The following is a 16,970-nucleotide window of genomic DNA, read 5'->3' as shown; positions in this document are numbered from 1 at the left end:
ATCCTGAAAAATAAAATGCATCACGGTTTCCACAAAAATATTGAGCAGCACAACTGTTTTCAACATTGATAATAATCAGAAATGTTTGTTGAGCAGCAAATCAGCATATTAGAATGATTTCTGAAGATCATGTGACACTGAAGACTGCAGTAATGATGCTGAAAATACAGCTGCGCATCACAGAAATAAATTACAGCTTAACACATATTCACACAGAAAACTGCTAGTTTAAATTTTAATAATATTTCACAATATTTACTATATTTTTAATCAAATGAATGCAGCCTTGGTGAGCAGAAGAGACTACTTTCAGAAACATAAAAAAATATAAACTCCAAAATTTTGAACAGTAGTATATATATACTGTATAATATAATATATTCAGGATTTTTACAATTATTATTAATGATAAAATATGCAATAAATACACATTAGAATGTTGTGGGAATCACATTGAAATAAGTCTTTAGTCAGAAATTGCTAGTTAATTTCACAAATAATTACAAAGAATTGGCAGGTTACACATTGAATTTAACACAACCTTTTGAATTAGAAAAAATGAAATAGTAATTTCTTGTAAAACATAATCCAATAATCTTTGCATTAACTTTGAAAGACAAAGTGTATAGTTGTGTTTTGTGAGTTAGTGTTGTACTCCTTTATTTGAAAGCTTGTTTCTGCCTTGTTTAATAATAAATGATTTTATTTCTTTTGATGGCAGCTTTTCATTATTGCTTAGATGTTTCTCATAATTGTTACTTTATAATATGTCAACACTATGATTTTATATCTCACATAGTGAGATAATGTTTCATACAAGTGTTCTTATTTTAAGCTTTATCGCACAATTGCTTGTTTTATTTTGTATTATGTGGTGGAAATAGGTTTCATTCCTTAAAAATAAAATAAAATAAAATATAAAATATAAAATATAAAATAAAATATAAAATATAATATAATATAATATAATATAATATAATATAATATAATATAATATAATATAATATAATATAATATAATATAATATAAAATATAAAATATAATATAATATAAAATATAATATAATATAATATAATATAATATAATATAATATAATATAATATAATATAATATAATATAATATAATATAATATAATATAATATAATATAAAATATAATATAATATAATATAATATATAATATAATATAATATATAATATAATATAATATAATATAATATAATATAATATAATATAATATAATATATAATATAATATAATATAATATAATATAATATAATATAATATAATATAAAATATAATATAATATAATATAATATAATATAATATAAAATAAAATATAAAATATAAAATATAAAATAAAATAAAATAAAATAAAATAAATGGTTTCTAAACTGTTTTGTGAACAACCACATGGATGGCTGGGTTTCAACAATAAGAAAGCACTGGATTTCTGTGAAGGCTTGTTTTGACTTGGACTTCTCCTCGGGTGATATTGTGAAAACAAATGAGAGTGAAAATGACAGCCACATCTGAAAACATCTAAATCGAATCTCTCCGAATCCACGTAAGCAGAGAAGCTCCACACCTTCATGTGGACGCCGCTTTATTTCCCCGCTGGCTTGAGAACGTTCACAGACGTCTGAAACGAACACGAGGAGTTCAGCGTGATCTCCAAGTGTTTTCAGTCTTCCCAAAGAAATATTATGAAATCATCAGACTCTTTGTTTAGCAGCCTCATCCTGAAGGGTTTCCTGAGCGTCATCATGAAGGCCTTGAGATCCACCTGAGACAACAGCAGAAACCAGAACTACCGCTAGACTGTAGATGTGAAATGTTTTAATGTTTTATGAGCTGTGATGATTCGGCACGCCAAAATCTGCATTCTCTGATCACTCTCGATATCACAACTCAGTCTGACTTGATAGATCTTTTCCAAATATAGCATTGTATGTCAAACAAGGAAACTTTATGAGCTTTGATCTTAAACTCTAGACATATTTGTGAACGTCTCTATAAAAAAAAATAAAAAAACCAAACATCTGGTGTCTGTTAGTAATTGGGCTTAACAAAAGTATTTGGATACTCACCAGATAAAAGAAAGTGATGGCCTGCTTAAATACAGTTATTATCTATCTATGCTTTCTTATACGGCTGATTTAGATTCAGGTATTCAGTGATTTAATGTCGTACAAATGTCAAGTAAACCTCTAAGATCGCTCTTTTTTTTTTTTGGTTGTTTTTTTCAGCATTGTAAATTTAATGTTTATGCATATGGTTTATCATTTTGGAATCAACATTTTTATTGTTTTTTTTACATGCTTAATACACATTTTAGTATAAAATGTAACATTTATTTTTCATATTTAAGTAAATGCATGTCCTTATGCATGATTTTTTTTTTTTTTTTTTTTACTTTGTTATCTAAGTAAAACTTTGTACTTAGATATTTTTCTTTGATGAATAGAAAAAAAACATAAGGACAACATTTAATAATAAAAAAATAAAAAAAACACTTGAAATGTCTTTAAGTGTCAGTTTTAATCATCCTTGTAGAATGAAGTCTTAAAAACAATTCTAAAATTTATCGGATGCTCTGCAGTGAATGGGTGCCGTCATAATGAGAGTCCAAACAGCTGATAAAAACATCACAATAATCCACAGCACTCCAGTCCATCAGTTAACATCTGGAGAAGACAAAAGCTGCGTGCTTGTAAAAAACTAACCAAAAAAAAAGTGAAAAAGTGTTCTGGTCTGAATCAGGAGAGAAATCTGCAGATCAAGCAGCGTTTACAAGACAAAACCGCTCTAAACACACATGTGGCTGTATTTTGATGTGAGAGACGACAAGAGATGCACTTTTTCACTGCAGGAAGCGTTATTATGGATTATGGACTCTGGATTAGTTTCAGCTTTTGTCTTCTCCAGATGTTAACTGATGGACTGGAGTGCTGTGGATGTTTTTATCAGCTGTTTGGACTCTCATTCTGACGGCACCCATTCACTGCAGAGCATCCATTGCTGAGACACTGATGCAGAGACACATTTCTACAAACCTGATGAAGAATCAAACTCATCCTGATCTCAGATAGCCTGAGGAGGAACACATTTCAGCAATGTTTTGTGTTTTTGAACTATTCCTTTAGTATGAAATCGAACATATTTTGGAATGATGTTACGTGATGTCGTAGCGTAACGGTTATATTTGGAGTGGTTTGGAGGTTTGAATCTTTTTTTCGTTTTGTTTTGTTCTTATAGTGTTTCTGGTTTGCTCATTTTCCAGTTTGCCAATGTGATTCAGTTGCCAAGCAGTCCGCAGCCTAATTACATCAGTAATAATTTGTCAATTCTTGGACAATTGCTTCAGTCTTGGAGGATGAACTGAAGGGCATGTATTTCTCTTGGCAGAGACTCAGTCAGAATTCCCCGCTCTGAATACCTGGAAGTGTCCCTGTAAACAGACGTACAAACTCTTACTGAAGCGCGGCGCTCTGGAGAGATTCAGTGTGCTATGAATCACATAGTGTTTTGTTTGAGTTTTCTGCCCGACAAAAAACTTGAAAACAATAAATGTTGCCAAATGTTTTTTGGTAAGTGTTCTGCATCGGGCCTGTGAAACGAGCAGGATCTGGTGATATCTGTGGTTCACAGCGTACGGGTTTAATCTCTGCACTGATGTGAGTGAGGTTTCTGAAACACACGCTCACCAGGTACAACATTTGATGATTTCTGCTCAGCTCTGGATCGAATGAACGACGGAATAATATCAAAACAATGCCGTTTCACGTGTGTTTTGTAAATAAGAAGTCATTTGCTTTTATCTGAGGTGACTTACGCTGTATTACAGGACAGCACACTTGAAGCATGGTTTAATGAAATACATTTTTAACACACACACACACACACACACACTTGTTAGATCTTGTATCTACAGCTATATTAGTGTTCAGGAGTTTGGGGTTAGTGAGATTTAGTGAGAAGTCTCTTCTGCTCACCAAGGCTGCATTTATTTGATCAAATATACAGTAAAATAATTTCCATTTAAAATAGTTGTTTTGTACGTGGATATATGCAAAAATAATTATTTAATTGCTGTGATGCGCAGCTGAATTTTCAGCATCACACTTCAGTGTCACATGATCTTCAGAAATCATTCTAATATGCTGATTTGAAGAAACATTTCTGATTATTATCAATGTTGAAAACAGTTGTGCTGCACAATATTTTTGTGGAAACCGTCATATATAGCTGTGCATACATAAATAGTTTTACATTTTAGTTTTTGCCAGTATATTCATATTGTATGTTTTAGCAAATACCCAGACAGTTTGAATTCCCTTGAAAACTAATGAGATGGGGCTGAATAATTTATGAAAAAAATGTCTTCATAATGTTTCAGCAGACTTTTGATTACCAGCCTTTGTCTCAGCTTTTGTCTTCTCCAGATGTTAACTGATGGACTGGAGTGGTGTGGATTATTTTATCAGCTGTTTAGACTCTCATTCTGACGGCACCCATTCACTGCAGAGCATCCATTGCTGAGACACTAAAAAAATTATTAAATCAGACTTTTGATTACCAGCCTTGAGCTTTAGCCTCTACATCAGATTACAGACTGAATAATCTCTGTGCTGTTCTGAACACCTCCTCGTGTTGTTTTTCAGGTTCTTCATGGGAGAGATCGATACGGCAGCTGGGCTTTGAAAGGTAAGGGATTTTCTTCTTCAGATGAGAGAGCTGGACTCCTCCGTGTGAATGTGCAGAGTGTGTGCTGTTTTCTTTGGAGGCTTTGAGCGGCCTGGACACAGCAAGAAACTGAATAACAAAATAATGGTTCTGAAAATAATACAGACGATAAAACACGATCAGGGCAGGTCCATCTGTTTCCCCTCACATATTATATGACAGAACAATGAAAGATATTGGGTAATATTTTTCATAAAAAGAGAAAAACAGTATCTTGGTATTGTCTTCCAACCACAGTATTTGTTGAAATATGTACTGTAATGATGCAGTTTATCAACTAAAATGACAAAATACAGCATCTCTGCAAAGGTTTGGAGCTCTGAAATGCCATACAGTAGCAGTTTAGTAAAGATTAGTTTAGTTAGATTAATCCAGTGGCTAAATGTTGACTCGTCCCTCGTGAAAAAGAAGAACACTTTAGCATACTTTTAAAAAAGATGAAAATAATATACTTTTATATTATAAAATATAATTATGTGCACACTCAATTAAAGTGTTGAGTGTTATTTGCAATTAAATGAAAATTTGTTTAAATTTATATGAAATTCAATTAGCTGAATTTTAGAGTGCTTTTTTGAGTATGTAATTTCATAACTGAGATATGGTTAAAGCACTGCTGAATGTACTGACGAGCATTTATAGTAAACTAAAATATAATTTAATGTCATTTCTACTGAAACTTGTATTTAAATATGTTTGTAGTCACACTTTTGTAGTGAATTTGCAATTTAGTACAATTAAAATATATAAACTTTAAATGTAATATCAAATAACATGCTACAGTTAAAATTACAAGTGAGTACTTTACATGTGTTTACATGGTTTTAAATGTACCTTAAAGTGAAAGTTTTGATTTGACATTATTACAAAGTGTGCTTTTTGTATTTAAAGTGTACTTACGTGTGATACGTGTCTTTAAGTGGCCTTTTATTTAATTCAATTTACATTAACTAAGTGCAGATATTTAAGTACGCTACATTCAGTACAGTTAAGTGCACTTCTTTTTCACAAGGCAATGACTATAAACACTCACTTGTTGATACTTTGTTTCATTCACGTTTTTTTTTTTTTCTTCTGTTTGATCTTATATAATGTTAAAGTTCATAGCCAAAATGGTTTCTCAAATAAATAAATGAATTATCTCTGCAAGCGTTGTGATCTGTGTGCAGACTCATTGACTAGTTGGCACTGGACTGTGGCACCAGCCTAAATTCAGCTTGTGTGATTGATTCAGTCATTAGACATTGTGGGTGGCATCATTCATACAAGTCCCTCTTTTCTGTTTCATCTTTCTAATCATGTTTGTTAGTGTTCTTTGTAAGTGTCCAGTGTCTGTGGGCCGCTCCGGTCACTCTGTGGCCTCTGGTTGAAACAGTGGGCGTCTGGGAAGCAGGTGACCGATGCTGACCAGTGCTAATCAGACAGCAGCGGCTGCGCTCGAGAAAGAGAAAATGACGATGGACTATAAACAAACTACTGTGCGAAAGAAAAGAGCGTTTGGTTACCGTCTCTCATGCATTCAGGTGTTTCTTCAGCTATCAGCACTTTCAGTTCCCAGGGGTTGATTTAAATTAAAACAAACAGATTTCCTTTCTCTTTTTATTATATAAAGGTCACATTAAACTTGGAAAACTGTTTTGTTGACATTTGTTTGTGCTACTTTTCAAAAGCCTTATTTATAGATTTTATTGTTTTACTTATGACTCAAGCATTCTGTTTTAAGCAATGAATATTAGTAAAGTAAAATTTCAATAATTTAATTTCAATGTATATGTATATATATATATATATATATATATATATATATATATATATATATATATATATATATGTGTGTGTGTGTGTGTGTGTGTGTGTGTGTGTCTGACCCTAAACCAGTCTTAAGTGTCAATTTTTCAATATTGAGATTTATACATCATCTGATGCTGAATAAATAATCTTTCCATTGATGTATGGATTGTTATGATCGGACAATATTTGGCTGAGATACAACTATTTGAAAATCTGGAATCTGAGGGTGCAAAAAATCAAAATATTGAGAAAATCACCTTTAAAGTTGTCCAAATGAAGTTCTTAGCAATGCATATTACTAATCAAAAATTATGTTTCTTTACTTAATATCCTAATGAGTTTTTGGTATAAAAGAAAAATTTATTATTTTGACCCTTTTACTTTTGGCTATTGCTACAAATATACCTGTGCTACTTAAGACTGGTTTTGTGCTCCAGGGTCATATATATATATATATATATATATATATATATATATATATATATATATATATATATATATATATATATATATTATTCATTTTCATTTAGGAGACAACAATATTGGCTAAGAGCATGCTTAAGACTTAAGACAAATCAAGAAGAAAAACATGTAAATATAATATTTTTATTGTGCATTAATCTGTAATTTTGTCAAATTATGCAAAAAGTGAGAAGTAATATTAAATTGTGTATTTAGGGTAAATAAAATGCTAGCTAGGCCGGTCCAACCAGCATATGTACTAAATAAAATGCCAAAATAACTCTTTGAGGGTTTAAGACCCAAAATGATAGAAACACTTGTGAACAAAATATTTATATTGTGTATATGTCTGTAATTTTGTCAAATAATGCAAAAAGTGAGATATTATTTAATTGTGTTTATTTGGGGTAAATAAAGTGCTAGCTATAAAATACAAAAATAACAAACAAACAAATAAATCAATCAATTCTTTTTTTCTTTTTTTTTTAGTTTTTGTGTCTTTTTTCCAGAAACATTTGAAATGTTAGTTTTATCAGTTACTTCCATAACATAACAGTATCAAACACAATACAAAATTGTAAAAAAAAAAAACAATTAATTAATAATAATAACAAATAAATAAATAAATAAAAATAAACAAATTAATAAAAAAATGCATGAAAAGTTCATGAAAAAAATAAATTCTCCTGTGATGATGTACAGCATATAAACTGTTCAGCATTGTTAGCAGTGTTTTCATTTAATTTAATTTCAATGGTAATGTGTTTTGTGGTAATTTAGTATATTAAGTGATTTGCATAGCTGATGGCTGAAGAAACACTCATACATTCATGTGCACATGCTAATGTGTGGTAACCCGGCAGACTGTTGAATATTTGGCTAGATTTACAAACAGCAGGTCTCACAATTACATCATTAGTGATTTAGTGTTTAAGGCCAGCATTTGCGTTTCACTGGTCCAGTTGGCAGAAACGCTTTGGAGAAGAGCATCTGAACACTGAGTCTGCTCATAACAGCTGGAAGTGGTTAAAACAGGCATGTTAGTCGTGATCTGTGTGATGTTAGTGACAGACAGCTGTAATTTACCTGACTGTAGAGGAAAAGCAGTGTCTGGAAGTCTAGCACAAACCATATGTGCTGCGAGCCAGATTACATAATAATGTCTTATGCAGCTGCTGTGACTACATGAATGTGTGTACTGCATTACGACACCAATGCAAATGTAACAGGAACATGCTAAAATCACTCAGAACACCTTAGCAACTGCATAGCAACACCCTATCAGCCTTCTGCAACACCTTAGAAACTATATAGCAACACAATAAAGCTATTAAAACACCTTAGCAACTGCATAGCAACTCACTATAACACTCAAAACTTTAGAACACTTTAACAACTGCATAGCAACTCCTTAGCAACCATCTACAACACCCTATCAACTGCATAGTAGCACACTAAAACACTCAACACTTTAGAACAATTTAACAACTGTATAGCAACTATCTACAACACCCTAACAACTGTTTAGCAACACACTGAAATGCTTAACATTTTAGAACACGTTAGAAGCTGCATAGCAACACCTTGACAACCATCCACAACACCCTAGCAACTGCATAGTAACACGCTAAAGCACTCAAGACTTTAGAACATTTTAACAACTGCATAGCAACTCCTTAGCAACCATCCACAACATCCTAATAAATGCAGAGCAACACACTAAAACACTTAACACTTTAGAATACTTTATAAACTGCATAGCAACACCTTGGCAACCATCCACAACACCCTAGCATCTACATAGCAACACACCAAAACACTCACAACACCAACTGCATAGCAACACCTTGGCAACCATCCACAAGACCCTAGCAACTGCATAGCAACACCTTGTATTCCATTCACAACATCATAGCAACTGCATAGCAACACAATAAAACTGCATAGCAACACCTTGGCAACCATCCACAACACCCTAACAACTGCATAGCAACACACCAAAACACTCGCAACACCTTGGTAACCATCCACAAGACCCTAGCAACTGAATAGCAACACCTTGGCAACCAGTCACAACATCCTAGCAACTGCATAGCAACAAAATAAAACTACATAGCAACACCTTGGCAACCATCCACAAAACCCTAGCAACTGCATAGTAACACGCTAAAACTGCATAGCAACACCTTGGCAACCAACTACAACACCCTATCATCATCACTGCAGGTTCTGCACAGATAAGCATCATTCAAAAGGAAATTCTTCCATTGGGCTCTCAGAGAAAATTCTGATACAATACAAGGTCAGAACATAATGAATATTCGAGAAAATAAAGAATGAAGACAGGTAGCATGCTACTGTAAAGGCTCACGTTGACTCCGAGCGTACGGAATGTGATGTGGAGCGGGAATATTTCAGAGACGTGGAGCTCTAATCAGATTCATGTGCACTCAAGCTTTGTTTGCTTTATCATATCAACATTTCATTTCTTCTACTAAACTGAGTGGAGTATTGTCCAAACTTTATCAGTTTCCTTCGATTTTAAATCACCAGTTTACAAGAATCTTTTCCAACCCAGACAAGGGTTTGTTTAGTCTACTGTATGTGGAGAAACATTCACAAATTATGCTTGCAACAACCATATGTCTGATCTACTCCATCATTTACCAATATAGATTATTGTTCGTGTGACGTTTTCTGATATACCATATCTGACCACACTTCCCGCACAACTTCCTCTGGTAGTTTGTCACTAATGGGGCCAACGAGCTGTGAAATGTCAGAATAATCCTTTGTGTGTTTTCTATTTAAATTGGACTCGCACGGCATAAATCAGACGTGTTTTTCTTGAATCTCCCATTAAAACACAAGGGAGATCGAAACAGGCGCTTCATTATGAGCGTCGCCACACGAAGCCTGAATCGTGCCACTGTGCTGTGTGTTGCTCTTGGACAGAAGAATCCTGACGCGTCTTTGGATGCGACCCTCCCAGCATGCACTGGGCTCACTGCTATTTTCCGTATTTAATTAATTGTTATTTAATAATTAGGGTGTGGTTGTGAGGTTTATGAGGAAGACGAGCGAGTTGGAAGCAGGTTATCAGAGGAGGAGGCTGGTTTATTGGTCATGTTGACTGACTCCGCTCCACTTTATAGGCCAACAACAAGGCATTTATAGGAACAAACTCACATGACTCAGGGGAGAATGAAGTGTACTTATGATTCATGGCTTCCACTGCACTTTTGGCCCTTTGCAAGCCGTTCTGTCCACAGTGGATTTGGCTTCTCGTCGACTCGCTCAGCAAACAGAAAGGTTCAGTGATTCGGCCTCAGTGCCTCCATTGTGTTTGAAATGGGACAAAACAGTCATCTTCACCCAAACCGATCTGCTCCGTTCTAAACTACAGCTTATGCAGTGGTGTATTGTTGGCTGAACGTTTGCGGTGTCCTGCTGTAGATTATTGTCTTGATTCAGACAGGCACTTTCAGAAATATCTTCTGATGAATGAGATCTGTCGATCGGAAATAATTCACACCAGTTAACTGCAACCTGACACATAAAAGTCTATAGTTAAAAGTAGATTTAAAAGAAGTCTCTTCTGTTCACCGAGGCTGCATTTATTTGATCAAATATACAGTAAAATTGTGAAATATTTTTACAATTTCAAATAGCTGTTTTCTATGTGAATATCTATTAAACTGTAATTTATTTCTGTGATGCGCAGCTGTATTTTCAGCATCATTACTCCAGTCTTCAGTGTCACATGATCTTCAGAAATCATTCTAATATGCTGATTTGCTGCTCAACAAACATTTCTGATTATTATCTTATCACTTTTGATCAATTTAATGCATCCAGACTGAATAAAGTATTAATTTCTTTTAAAAATGGTCCTTACCCTAAACTTTTGCACAGTAATGTATATTTAAATTAAACGAATTATGAACATTGTATATGTTCTGTGATTTGCTTAGAGAAATAGACAAATCAGTGTCTGCAGGCTTTAACCATTACATTGCTTCTTTCAATATGCAAAAACATTAATCTTATTTCATTTGCAGCTAGAAAATGCTCAGCTGAGGTCTAGATCTGGAGAAATTAAGAAGATAAATCACAGTCTTTGAAATTCAAGTACAGAGTCGAGACAAAAACTCAAACAAATGACACATTACAAATGACATTTTTATGAGTAATTTCTTTTGGTTTCCTAGTACATAAAATCCAATGTTAATGGAGAGAAAATGCTGTTTAATTTCTCACTCACCTTCTAAATTCTCTCTCTCTATTTAATAAGAAGAATCAATAAGAAGGACCTACTGTATCTCAGCCTGACATCTACATCTGTGTGTGTGTGTGTGTGACCTTTTTTGATTTTCTGAAGTGACTCAGTTCACTGGGAGCCTCAGTGCTGTATACTGTATACTGTAACCGTTCTGTATCCCATCATGCATCACAGAAGGCCTTGTTGTAGCACATAGCCGTCCCACACTGCTGGAAAGCTTTTGTAAGTCTGATGACAGACGTCTCCCGTTATGGATCTTACTGAGAGATGAGATTGGATTACTCAACAAGCAGATGGCCTGCTGGACCTTTGAAATGTGTTTAGTTTAGTGTATTTAATTCAGCACAATGCTGAAGATCTCTTGATCTGAAGACCTGTCATGACGCTCCTGATCCCCATCTTTTATAGTTTTTTCAGTCTCTGCAAAACAGATTATGAAGCTTAAAATGCAGACACATATAAGGATGTTTCTACATGTTTCTTTCTACAAATATATACCCTATATTTTAGGGTACATTTCATGTCCATTGTTGATCATTACATTTGTTTCTAACAATTTCTTAAGAAATGTCTTATTTTACATATTAAGAGAATGCATGCTATAATCACACACATACAGTGGGGCAAAAAAGTATTTAGTCAGCCACCAATTGTGCAAGTTCTCCCACTTAAAAAGATGAGAGAGGCCTGTAATTTTCATCATAGGTATACCTCAACTATGAGAGACAAAATGAGAAAAAAAAATCCAGAAAATCACATTGTAGGATTTTTAAAGAATTTATTTGCAAATTATGGTGGAAAATAAGTATATGGCCAATAACAAAATTTCATCTCAATACTTTGTTATATACCCTTTGTTGGCAATGACAGAGGTCAAACGTTTTCTGTAAGTCTTCACAAGGTTTTCACACACTGTTGCTGGTATTTTGGCCCATTCCTCCATGCAGATCTCCTCTAGAGCAGTAATGTTTTGGGGCTGTCGCTGGGCAACACGGACTTTCAACTTCCTCCAAAGATTTTCGATGGGGTTGAGATCTGGAGACTGGCTAGGCCACTCCAGGACCTTGAAATGCTTCTTCTGAAGCCACTCCTTCGCTGTTCGGGCGGTGTGTTTGGGATCATTGTCATGCTGAAAGACCCAGCCACGTTTCATCTTCAATGCCCTTGCTGATGGAAGGAGGTTTTCACTCAAAATCTCACGATACATGGCCCCATTCATTCTTTCGTTTACACGGATCAGTCGTCCTGGTCCCTTTGCAGAAAAACAGCCCCAAAGCATGATGTTTCCACCCCATGCTTCACAGTAGGTATGGTGTTCTTTAGATGCAACTCAGCATTCTTTCTCCTCCAAACACGGCAAGTTGAGTTTTTACCAAAAAGTTCTATTTTGGATTCATCTGACCATATGCCATCCTCCCAATCCTCTTCTGGATCATCCAAATGCTCTCTAGCAAACTTCAGACGGGCCGGACATGTACTGGCTTAAGCAGGGGACACGTCTGGCACTGCAGGATTTGAGTCCCTGGCGGCGCAGTGTGTTACTGATGGTAGCCTTTGTTACTTTGGTCCCAGCTCTCTGCAGGTCATTCACTAGGTCCCCGTGTGGTTCTGGGATTTTTGCTCACAGTTCTTGTGATCATTTTGACCCCACGGGTGAGATCTTGCGTGGAGCCCCAGATCGAGGGAGATTATCAGTGGTCTTGTATGTCTTCCATTTTCTAATAATTGCTCCCACAGTTGATTTCTTCACACCAAGCTGCTTACCTATTGCAGATTCAGTCTTCCCAGCCTGGTGCAGGTCTACAATTGTGTTTCTGGTGTCCTTTGACAGCTCTTTGGTCTTAGCCATGGTGGAGTTTGGAGTTGGACTGTTTGAGGTTGTGGACAGGTGTCTTTTATACTGATAACGAGTTCAAACAGATGCCATTAATACAGGTAACGAGTGGAGGACAGAGGAGCCTCTTAAAGAAGAAGTTACAGGTCTGTGAGAGCCAGAAATCTTGCTTGTTTGTAGGTGACCAAATACTTATTTTACCGAGGAATTTACCAATTAATTCTTTAAAAATCCTACAATGTGATTTTCTGGATTTTTTTTTCTCATTTTGTCTCTCATAGTTGAGGTATACCTATGATGAAAATTACAGGCCTCTCATCTTTTTAAGTGGGAGAACTTGCACAATTGGTGGCTGACTAAATACTTTTTTGCCCCACTGTAGATTTTGTGCACCCTGTTTTTCAGTTGCCTTCCCTTAACTGCCCCATAAATTACAGCACTTTTTAAATTGAGCAAATACTGAGTAAATACTTACAATTTCCTTGTAAATAAGAAAATATTTAATTGTACTTATGTCCACAAAAATTGTGTCATGTTGATCTCTGATGACCTATTGTCAAGGAGTATATTTAATTATGCATCAGCTGTTGGGTACATGGTTGTAGTTTTCAATAAATTTTATGATTTAAATTCAAATAAATATTCAAACTTAAGGGTTAACCTAATCAAGAAAACAACATTTGGCCTTCCATTAAAATTATGTCAAAAAGGTGAAATTGTCAGCTGAACCCATTTATTTGGTGTTTAATGATTAATCTTGGCAACTAGAAGAAAAGCTGAACACTGCATAAAATATATAAACTAAAACCAATAGTTATTCTTTTTAAACTTCATTTGTGAACTGAACCCTAAATTATGACCATAGTAGTTTGAATTATGCTCACTTCCAGAATGAAAATTTCCTGATAATTTACTCACCCCCATGTCATCCAAGATGTTCACATCTTTCTTTTTTCAGTCGCAGAGAAATTAATGTTTTTGAGGAAAACATTCCAGGATTTTTCTCCATATAGTGGACTTACATGGGATCAACTGGATGAAGGTTCAAACTGCAGTTTCAAAGAGCTCTACATGATCCCAGCCGAAGAAAAAGGTTCTTATCTAGCAAAACGATCTGTTTTTTTCTAAAAAAAATAAATAACATTTATATACTTTTTAACCACAAATTTTGCACTAGCTCGACCTCATGCATTATGCAAACACGCACGTGTGACGTAGGTGGAAGCACCGACCCAGTATTTACAAAGCGAACGTGCAAAGAAACTCAAAAACACCCTTTAAAGAAAAAGGTAAAACAAAGATGAGGAATGATTTTGTAGTTGGAGGAGAGGAAAAGATTTTTCACCCTACACTATACCTTTTAAAACCGAAGTACACAGACGAAGAGCTAACAGTGCGACCACTTAATATGCAAAGATGAGCATTTGTGGTTAAAAAGTATATACATTTTATTTAATTTTTAGAAAATGACAGATCGTTTTGCTAGATAAGACTGTTATTCCTCGGCTGGGATCGTGTAGAGCCCTTTAAAGCTGCACTGCAATTTGGACCTTTAACCCTTTGATCCCATAGAAGTCCACTATATGGAGAAAAATCCTGAAATGTTATCATCAAAAACCTTTGCGACTGAAGAAATAAAGACAAACACATCGTGGATGACATGGGGGTGAGTAAATTTTCAGAAACTTTTAAATTTAGGAAGTGAACTAATCCTTTAAAATAAATAAATAAATAATAAATAAATATATTCAAGATGTTTCACATCAAAGATAGTCAAAAAAAAAAAGTTTTTGTTTGATATTTTATACTGTTTTGCTTCTTAAATATGTTGTAATTGGTTTAAATTTACATTAGATTTACAAAAGTGTTTTTTGGGGTTCGGGTCTGGGCTTTTTGCAGGAGAGTCAAGTTCTTTCACACCAGACTCAGTTAAACATTTATGGACTTTGCTTTGTTTAAAGAGTCACTTTCATGCTGAAACACAAAAACTTCCTCCCCAAACTATTGCAACAACGTTAAAATCACAGAATTCTCTAGAATGTATTTGAATGGCATTAAGTTTTGCCTCTGAAACTGCTTATGCATTGATAATGTTCACAAACAAAGGCATTTTATCTTGTCGGTCTTGTCTTTTTTTTTTCCATAATTTCCTGGCTCAGCACCGTTGAAGCTTACAGAAAATGCTCTGGCTAATGACGCAGTTTATTTTTTTCATAATCCAGTGAACAAAAGAGTTTTGTTTCTAAAGTTTGCAGCCCTGTCCCTTGAAATCCATGACTTGCTGCAGCTGAATTTTATAGCAGTATTTGTGCACGCTATTTGCCGTATCTAATGCATCAGAAAGATGTCGTACCCCGGCAGGCGTTGGCTGGAATCGGCTCTGTTGGGTTTGTTTTCTAAAAGCTCCTTTGCTTGAGTTTGTTTGGACCGTTTCTCGCTGGCTGCTCTGGAAGCAGCTGATCTCTGCTCCATTTCACTGGTATTTAAGCATTGGAGTCGTGCCGCTCACCCGGGGAAGGCGAAGGTAACGTCTAGCACTTGGCTCCGGTTGGGTCTGTGGGATCCGCCGACTCCTGCTGAGACACCTGGTGAAACGCCAGCCAGCGTCAGTCCACATTCCTCCTCTCATTAAAACAAAACCCTAACCTCACCACCAATCCATGCATATCAACGTCTCGGTTTGTTCTTGAATCTAATTCAATCGCTTAATTGCTCGTTCAGTGTCCAGCAGTGAAAGTAGAAGGTTTGCTTTGTGCACTTCAGTGGTTCCCATAATTCATTGCTTTTACCCAAATCAGTGCCATCTGTGGCCCTCCTCCTTTGTCTTCAGCTGCGTCTGCTCACGGTTTTCTCTTTATGAGCTCGCCGAGATGAAAGGCCTCTCTGAGCAATACTGTAAACTGTTTAGATACAGCAGACGTCATTACAAAGTGCATCTCCGCTGTGAGCCAATCGCGGTGTGTTAACCATAACGTCTGCCACTTATTACGGTTTATGAAGCAAATATCGCACACTTCAAAGCCATTGCATCGAGGCTAGAAAGGGAAGTTTTGCTTTGAAAGCAGGGATTTTGCCCTGAGTCTACCCAAACGTTTATTTACAGTGTTAGGCAATCAACAACAAGGCAAAAGTAGATTTTCCAGCTGGCAATTTTTATAAATATTTAATAAATAATAAATAAATATTAATTATATTTTGATTGATGGGGATTTTCCAGTGAATCTTTCTGTAGGTTACACCGAAAGTCCAGCAGGTGGCAGCAAGTGACAGTTTTATGAGTGAGTCATTGAATCATTCATTCAAATGATTTGTTCAAAATACTGATTCATTCAGGAAACAAACACCACTTCTGTGTTGCTCGGAGTCGTGATAGTACATAATTATAATAAATAGTTTTAATAGTTGTCGTTGGCGCTGGCAGGATAAAATTAGACAATGTACCTGAAAATATTGTGTATAAAAAGTAAGTTACTCGATTTTAGCATCATTTTGTGCTGTTTGACTGGATATTGGGCACATAACTGCATGTTGTTGTCATATGAAGAATCAGTCAGTAATATTATTTTTATAAACCCCTACATACACCAAACTTACTTAAATTCACGACGGAAAACACTGACATTTATAAAAACTTTTTGAGTTCGATTCAATAACTGCTGCTTTGAATGTGTCAGACTGATTCAAACGATTCATTAAAAGAGCGATAAACGAGTCATTTGCTTGTGGAGTTTGTGATTCACCGGCTCATAAGAGTCATTTGTTCGTGAATTATCATTACACTCCCGTAGGGTGTTTGTTTGTTTTTGTGTACAGCTCGATATAAAATTGGCATCTTATTAATATTATTTTGGGTTAC

The 16,970-nt window shown here is 35.0% G+C and overlaps 1 protein-coding gene across 3 annotated transcripts in view; it reads left to right on the top strand.

The window, feature by feature from the left end:
* The window catches only part of LOC131533372 (piezo-type mechanosensitive ion channel component 2), a 143,233-nt gene that overhangs the window by 43,079 nt on the left and 83,184 nt on the right, over nucleotides 1-16,970 (top strand). For all 3 annotated transcript variants that reach the window (XM_058765676.1, XM_058765678.1, XM_058765677.1), the window contains one exon: nucleotides 4,664-4,706. In XM_058765676.1, the coding sequence (XP_058621659.1) occupies nucleotides 4,664-4,706 (43 nt within the window). The remainder of the gene's footprint in view (nucleotides 1-4,663; nucleotides 4,707-16,970) is intronic.

This window comes from Onychostoma macrolepis, chromosome 24 (genome assembly GCF_012432095.1).
Source record: "Onychostoma macrolepis isolate SWU-2019 chromosome 24, ASM1243209v1, whole genome shotgun sequence".
Taxonomy (NCBI): Eukaryota; Metazoa; Chordata; class Actinopteri; order Cypriniformes; family Cyprinidae; genus Onychostoma; species Onychostoma macrolepis.
Note: the sequence above shows the minus strand (reverse complement) of the source record. Positions and strands in the feature narration are given on the sequence as shown.